Raw genomic sequence first — 8,911 nt, forward strand, 5'->3', positions numbered from 1 at the left:
AACTAGTCAGCCCAAGATATGTATTTAGTTGTTATATTTTTAGTGTCACTTAAATTAGCATGCTGTGCTTCAGTTAGCATTAGCATTAGCATTCTGTGAGAGTAAAGCACCTATACTACAGCATGCATATTCAGTGTCACATCTTACACTGTTTTTTTAAGTATCTAACCACAAGATTTTGAAAACATTTTGTATTTAAGTTGTGTAGTTTCCTAATCATAACTCTGTAATTCCAAAAAGAAAATCAAAAGGTTTGTCTGAAACTTTTTCATGCATTTTTACTTCCGAGAACATCTTCATTTGTAACCCGTCGTTAAACCTTAATGACTAATTCTTATTAGTTGCATCTATTGTTTCTTGTAAACTATTTGAACAGAATCCCAGCGTGTTCAAAGAAAATCAAACTAACTTAGCAACAGCAAATTCATTAGAAGGGAAGAATCTACACCGTACCCTTAACTCCCCTTTAAAGTTTCAGATGATTTACCAGCTATACCTTAAAAGGAGAAAACAGTCCCTTACTACAGGGAATACTTTTGGATGCGGCCCGACAACATGTGCAATATTACAAGTTTTATTGATTCTCTCACTGGATGATGCAATTAATACTTGTATATTGTGTTACCACTTCTATTTTGACAACTTGTTTCTTGACCCAAAAACAAAAGCTTTATCACTGGTTGTCTGATGAAAAAAAAAACACTGCATTTCCATGAAAAATGTCGAGCTTGGCCAAAGCACCCCGTTGGCCCCCTGACAGGAGCCACTGCCAAAAAGACAATGCGTTTCTCCGCTTGCTTGTGCTGTGCTTTCTTCAAGTGGGATTTCTCTAGTGGAAAGCGATTAAAAACTTGTCGCGTTTGGCAAGCGTGTGGCGCGCTCTCTGGAATGGGATTCTGAAGGGGGAGATGGGTCGTGGTGCTCCTCTTCTTTCATACAGCTCAGCAGTGGCTTGTGGATTTCGCCACATTGTATTTTATGATCATTTTACAGCTTCAGAAACGTCAGATATTCAACGCAATATGGACACTGACTGTAGGGACAGTTGCCCTAGATATACGCTCGAAGCCCAGTGGTGACAGGACATCTTAAGACCCTGATATACTTAAGATAGAGTTATTTTTCGTTCTTCACTTAGGGGTAAAAAGAAGTTTGCCATGCACATAAGCAGCGGTTTAAAGTTAATGAACACCTTGATGCTAAAATATGTAAATATGTGCTGCCAGTGTTGAGGAAAATGGTCACACTTTATTTTAAGGTCCAATTCTTGCTATTAACAAACAATTACCTACAACTTTTGCCTCAATAAACTCCTAATTTTCTGCTTATTAATAGTTAATAAGGTAGTTGTTAAATTTAGGTATTGGGTAGGATTAGGGATGCAGAATATGTGCTTTATAAGTACTAATAAACAGCCAATATGTTAATAATAGGCATGCTTAATAAGCAACTAGTAAATAGTGAGAATTGGTCCCTATACTAAAGTGTTACCGGGAAAGCTACTTTTAAAAGTAATGCATTACAATAACAACTGTAAAGGCCATTTCACACCAAAAGTGAAATTAATTAGGAAGTGGCTCTACAGCTAACTCCCAATTTCTCTCTACAAAAAATGGTAAACAAAGTAACTCGCACTACTCATTTGAAAAAGTAACTCAGATATCTAGTTGTAAATTTAAAAGTAATGTTACTTCACAAAAAAACACAGCGGTGAGAAACAGCAGTTAAGAAAGCATCTGATCATTGTGATGTGGATGTTTGCACATCACATTGATTTATACAGCACATTATACAATACATTGCTTTTAAGCAGCATGACCATATGTGTTTTTTTCCCCCAGACATGCCCTGGCCAGGATTTGTAAATTACGTGAAATGTCCAGGGTTTTCAAATGTTTTCATGCTTGCTGATAGCGTGCAGGCAATTTATAGAATCGACCAATCGTGGCATGCAAGAATGTGGGATCTACAGAGAATTGTCATACCAATGCAAATACATGTACATATAACGTCTGAGGACAGTAGATGAACAATGTCAAAAACAAAGCTAAAAACCTGGCATTCCACGTCAAGGTGGACCACACCTACCTATTGCGTAATTGCTACTGATCAATGGTAGTTCAAACGTGTTTACCAGCCGGAGCGAACTTTTCTGGAAAGTTTGCTTTGGCAAGCTGTTTCCAAGTACAGAAACAAACTCCAAACGAACTTCGGTTTGGCCTGATTTTGCATCACACCAATTCATTCTTCGATTTCGCCTGAGGTATATGGGGGCCTTTAGTAACACTTCAGTTCATGGTTCAATGCGGCCTGTGATCAAACCTTCCAGTATTTGTTTTACACTACAGTACTTACCTAGTAGGCTGTCTAACACATTCTCATAACAATGCATAATAACTCATACGAAATGGTAAGATATTGAATATGTGTTATTGACGATGAGTGTACAATCAGTGGCCTCCTGACCTCCTCTGGGCAGCGAATCATTGAACAGTCCTTCGGTGACCTCACACGTACTGCCGTCCCCTCCACACACACGGCATCTGTCCTCCTTGGCATCCGAGCCCAGGATGTTATCACAGCCAACATGCTGGAAAGACACACAGGCAGGGTGTTTCAGTGCAGGGGAACACGGTCGAGGCGTTCTCAGACCTCAACTATCTGATTCAAAGAAAAACATGTCATTCACACAGCTGTATCGAGTCAGAATATGACATGAAAAGATGAATGGTTCTGGTTTTGCTTCAGGACCGTGATTTTACACTGGACATCAACACAGTAACAAAATTATTTACAGCATTGTACAAAATTAAATAAAAATGTCCTTTAAATCAAACATTGAAATTTGTTGATATGACAGGCTGATTATGAAAATTGACATTTTTGTAAGTGCATAAACAATAGCAGAAGCATGAGTAACAGTATTTATATTTCTAGTGTTTTGTTTCTAAATGTCAATTGAATTCTGTTGGTTTTATGCTCTCGGCAGCCAATAATTCACCACACAAAACACATTGTGGTCGGCACAAACCATGTTTATTCATGTTGTGTCAAATTTTCTTTCATCTTGCATGGTTTTGTTCATGAGGGCATGTCACGCAACCTGTCCATGTTGGCATTTGTCTAACTTGATTGGCTTCTACCAAATTACAGGTGAATTTGTGCCAAAATACCATTGAGCCTGACTGGACACACAACCTTTGATGTACAAAAATGGCAATATGCACTAAATTAGTACCATACTGGTTTACCGCCGATATTGTAGATATCTATATGTATTTTAATTATTAGAATCAGTTGATATGGGATAATTACTTGTGCATGCTTGATTTTGGTTACCTTCATCCAATGCTTATTTAAAAAACACTGCTAATTTAAGACACAAGTTAAATGTCATCTTTAGCAAATATCAATATGATAATTTTGAAGATTTTTCACATTGCACATTATAATATTGTGATGCCTTAATTCATTAATTCAAATGATTGATTTGTGTTCATGCAGAAATTCTTCAATGTGTTTTTGTAATTATTTGTGAAATTTAGAAACTGTTTCAAAATACAATAAATCCTACACCATTTTTTTCCCATTTATACACGATTATATGCCCTAGTAAAAAATAATATATTTAAAATACATTTATTTCATACTAAGTATAGTCCTATTATATTATATAGTTCTATAGTAATCTATTATCATATTTACTGACATATCGCTCAAGACTTACTGATATAAAAATTATAATTAAACTTTATTTGGAGTATCAATGAGCACAATGCGTATTTCTTATTAAGCCTAAAATGTGTTTTAATGTCACTATGAATAATGATTGTATGATCTTTGAATAATATCGGTCTTTACATGCAAGATATTTAATGTGAACCTGAAGTATACTTGCAATATTTCCACTTTAGCACAATCAAATATACTTCATTGTATCTTTAGTTGGACTTCAGCGCTACTTCCGCACAATTAAAGTGCATTAAGCACAAAATTAATTTTAGTATAGTTTAATATACTAAAAGTACAATTGCAGGGTATTTTTAATAAGTACATAAATATGTAAATATATTTGTAGTATACTTAGCATGAAATAAATATTTAGTTACTATATTTATTTTTCACTAGGGTGGTTAGTTGCATTTTATTAACTGAATTTAACATTTGTTTTCTCCCTGCTCAGAAAACACAGGTGACCCATTTTTGGGTTTTGACTGACCAGCTGTGAATCACTGGACTAGACATAAGATTGATTACTGTTTTGGATATTCCCTCTGCAACCCCTGTGCATGCCTTTACTTGCATTATTATTAAACCGTAAGAATCTCATCCAAAATGCAATGAGAGGTTGTTGGGTGCAGCACGTAACATCGATTCCTTTGAGTTTAAAAGAACATTGTGTGCATTTCATCGCTCCAGATCAGATCAAAGAGGAAACCTTGGGGATCAATTAAAATAGTATCTTAAACCACATAAATCAAGGACGCGGACAACAATGTGTGAGACTAACAAATACCGAACTGTAGACAAAATCTCTTCTACACAGTGCAATCCATTTTAACCCTAAAATAAACAAAGCGTAGCACTATTACGTCAATTTGGTTTGTTATACAAATGATATTGTAAGTGAATTAAATATCACTCTCCAGCGGCTCACCCACCTTTCTAACTAACTTGGGAAAACACAATTCGGTTCCAAACTGTACTGTCCTGATAAGAGGTTCAGCCCCTTCAACACCAGCCTTTATTTAGGCTTCATTGTTCTGTGTTAGTGATTGGCTACGTTCTGTAGACTGTCCATCTGAGACCCTTAGTGTCTGATAAACAAAGATAATGCAACATTTTAGACCACAAGGGCCACATAAAAACAGAAATCTTTGAAATATAGTAGAAACAAGCCACTCTGCACATTTTTACATTACATTTATGGATTTGGCAGATGCTTTTATAGCAAATCACTTATCAGTTATTCACTGGGAATCAAACTTATGACATTGGTAGTGCTTATGCTACCAAGAATGCTTATTTTTAGTTTCTAACAACCAAGTAAATAAAGTAAATAAAATGTCATGTGACAACAATGTAGAGCACTACTTCTTGAAATATTTCTCTTGGCAACATGTTCTATTTCACATACTATCTTTTAAGGCACTGTAGGTGAATACGGTGAAAAAGAGGTATCACCATACTTTTCCCAGTTAATCACAATACATGAAACTGTTTTGTATTGCGAAGTTTAAATATTCAAATCAGACATGAACTAATATCTAAAGATGCACTAATTTACATACATTTCCAGAATGGAAATCTGAATATTGGAAAAAGCCAAAATTCTTCTTTCAGTCTGTTGTCATATTAGAGTTACATTTTTTAGAAGGAGATTTTGGATTTCTCTTTTTATCACAAAGAAAATACTGTGAACAGCCAGAGAAAAGTACATTTTCACCATATTTTCAGGCATAAAATGTTATAAATCAGGCAAAAGAAAAATGAACAACCCCCCTGAAAAACCCTTCAGAATATAGATAAGTTTGTTGCTTGTAAGTGCTGCTGAAGTGGAAATTTCTGGCTCAGTGCACGAGAAAATACTCACTTTAAGAAAATTACACAAATAATTTTATGATGCAATTACATTGTAATGCAATAAATGCTTAAAAGCATATTTTAGATGATTTCATTCCACGTTATGGAAGCAAAAAACCCAAAATCTCAAAATAGACCTGTGCATGACAAAACAATGTTTTTGTCTGTAGTGTCCTGCCTTAAATAGTAGCATTCAGTGTATAATGCACAGTGTGCAGTACGCTAGAACTCCATTCTGAACTCAACCATAGTGTGTTCAAAAGGTGGCCTGATAATATAATACTTGTAGCAGATCTTGCATGCTTTACCCACCATTGCATGCTTTTGTCTCCATTCTCCTTTCATTTTTTCCAGTTGTTAACAAAATGCTGAGGTACAAAAGGCCATACCTACCACAAATTTCATTTTCAGGTTTTTAGGTAATGATATGCAAGAACCTTAGCTAGATGCTAATGCTAACATGCCAAACAGTATATAACAAGGGTGTTTAGGACATCAAGATGTAATTTACGTCTCAAAACTACTGTACCTCACTCGTGTCTTGAGTGAGTTGAATGCATTTGGGAATTGGGATGTGGCTTTTAAGCACTATAAAATGGCACGGTACTTACTACAGTACATTTTCAGATTTTCTTCAGGCACTGCAAGTGAGATTTGAGCTGTAGACTCACCTTGCACTCTCCATTGATGCATATGTCCAGCGAGTCGGCCTGGCAGCGCGTGCCGTCGATGACAGCGGGCAAGCGTTCGGTGTAGAAGTTGTAGCCCTCAGCCAGACAGTTCAACGCACACGGTTTCACTCCACCTGAGAAACACAGCGAGTTTATCGTCAATCAACTGATGTCACTCTCTCGAACTCCACTGGGACCTTTTATCAGGTTATTGATGGGTCCCAAGGTCCTCAAGAACTCCTTCGCGGCCCAGCAGTGTCAAAGAGGTGGCCACGATTTATGTCATGCGATAAACCGAAAATCTGTATGGAATAACAGTCAATCTCTCGCCTCACCAGTGCATTGATAAGTGATTCGCAGACTGCTTTTCTTGCAACTGTCTCGAGCCAGGGCTCTCAGACGGGGCCCACGGTTTTCTTTTATGCCTTTGTTGATATTAACAATCCAGTCAAAGCACTCGAGCACAAGAGAGGCATTACTCATAGTGGAATCTGAACGTTTTGCCTGACATCATTACTGCAAAGACACGGGGAGAGATTAACAGAGCTGCCAACAAAAATCATGGAGACATCCACAAAGGTTATCGCAGACTTTACAAGCGAAGTTCACCTCCAAAATGAGTTTTAAGAGCCAAACAATTGGTAATGATCATGCTTATTACAGGCAGCGAGATAAGGAGATGATTGAGTCGACTGTGAACTTCCTGTCAGAATGTTTTGGAAATGCCTCTCGATCTCTTGCAGTTTTTCTTTGTTTATTGGGTTCGGCCATTTTGTTGTAAACAAGAAATGCACCCTTCGCTCTGGCTTTCCGGCTGCACTTTTTTGTTAAAGCAGTCTGAAAACGCATCAGACAAAGGAGGTAGTGGTAGTGTTTGATTTTCACTGTTATTAATTTAATTAAATTATATGCTAGTAAAGTAAATGAATCACAATAATTTTCTGAGAAAAGCTCCCAAGTGAAGATCATCTGTAAACATTACATAGAGCAGACGAAAGCATTGAATGAACAATTTAAAAAAGTCATCCATTTATTACTTGTTTTATTTTGCTATGAACTTACTATTACTATTTTTATGAAATGAAATAATAAATATAAAAAGCAAATACTAAACATTCAAATAATAATAACAATAAATAGCAAATAATAAATATAAAAAGGTAAATATTCATTAATCATGCTGTATATATATATATATATATATATATAATATTTATTATTATTATTATACATATTATATATACACCTATATATACATATAACAAATATAGAAATTTATATAAACATTCAAATAATCAATCATGATGTTATATCATATATATGATATTAAAACAATATTACACTCTTGTTTGTGTTAAATTGCTAATATAAATTATTTTTTATATTTACTATTTTTAAGTTATTTTTCTAGTAATAAGTTGCAATAAATGATCGTTCAAACAAACCAGTATGACTTTCTTTCTTTCTTTCTTTTGACTTTCTTTCTTTCTTCTTTTCTGTTTTGGTCCATACAGTGAAGTCAGTGGGGTCCAAAACAACATTAGACTCCATTGACTTCAATCAATCAATCAATCAATCAATCAATTCATACATACATAAAGTAAGTAAGTAAGTACCAAATAACACCCCCAAATAACTACGTTTATGTGCCACAGAAGTCATACAGGTTTGGAATGACATGACAGTGAGTAAATGATGACAGAATTGTCATTTTTGGGTGGACTATTGCATTACATTGACAGGCCTAATTGTCACACTTTAATTTGCAGATCTGATCTGTCTGAGAAACCTGTGTACATACACAGTCATACACACACACACACACACACACACTCACACAGACTAGCGATACATGGTGTTCTAGCTGGAATCTGAAGAATTTTCAGCCCATCAAAGAGACTTTCACAGTGTTGGTGTTAGCAGGGTACACAAAGCAAGCCAGTATGTATACTGTCACTGAAGCCCAGACTTTGGGAAGGCTGTGGGAGAGAGCGGCTCCCTCTGAAGCCCATCGCTCTGGGTGCTGGGCAGGGAACCTACCTCCAGTGTACGGCTTCCAGTTGTAGTACTTCCCACGGAAAGGCATGTTGTCAAAATCGGCGCACTGCTTCTTCCTAAAGTCACGTGATCCTGCTGGACAAGCCTGCGATCAAACAATAAAATAATTGGCGGCGAATGAACCGTTGAGGCCTTGCAAAAACATTCAGATGGTACCCTCATTAATATTATATTAACTTATAGAGTATTTATAATACTTTCATTTTATCCTACACTGAACAATATTAAATAGTGTCACAGATTCCCAGCCGTCAGATGAAACATTTTGGGTTCCACAAAGAATCTTTCAGTGAACAGTTCTTAAAAAAAACTTTTTTCTACTCTAAAGAACCTTTTGTAGAATTTAAAGATTCCACGGATGTTAAAGGGTTAGTTCACCCAAAAATGAAAATTCTGTCATTAATTACTCACCCTCATGTCGTTCCAAACCCGTAAGACATTCGTTCATCTTTGGAACACAGATTAAGATATTTTTTATGAATTCTGAGAGCTCTCTGACCCTCCCATAGGCAGCAAGGTTACTACCACGATCAAGGTTCAGAAACATAGCAAGGAGATCGGTAAAATAATCCATGTGACATCAGGGGTTCAACCGTAAT

General features: G+C 36.1%; 1 protein-coding gene across 1 annotated transcript in view; it reads right to left on the reverse strand.

Annotated features, from left to right (window-relative positions):
• The window catches only part of LOC107744255 (A disintegrin and metalloproteinase with thrombospondin motifs 6-like), an 83,757-nt gene that overhangs the window by 20,387 nt on the left and 54,459 nt on the right, over window positions 1–8,911 (reverse strand). Inside the window, exons 14-16 of the mRNA XM_016557791.1 lie at window positions 8,295–8,397; window positions 6,255–6,388; window positions 2,467–2,590 (exon numbers count right to left, since the gene is read on the reverse strand). Of these exons, the coding sequence (XP_016413277.1) occupies window positions 2,467–2,590; window positions 6,255–6,388; window positions 8,295–8,397 (361 nt within the window). The remainder of the gene's footprint in view (window positions 1–2,466; window positions 2,591–6,254; window positions 6,389–8,294; window positions 8,398–8,911) is intronic.

The sequence above is a fragment of the Sinocyclocheilus rhinocerous genome, unplaced genomic scaffold (assembly GCF_001515625.1).
Source record: "Sinocyclocheilus rhinocerous isolate Xijiao unplaced genomic scaffold, SAMN03320098_v1.1 scaffold317, whole genome shotgun sequence".
Taxonomy (NCBI): domain Eukaryota; kingdom Metazoa; phylum Chordata; class Actinopteri; order Cypriniformes; family Cyprinidae; genus Sinocyclocheilus; species Sinocyclocheilus rhinocerous.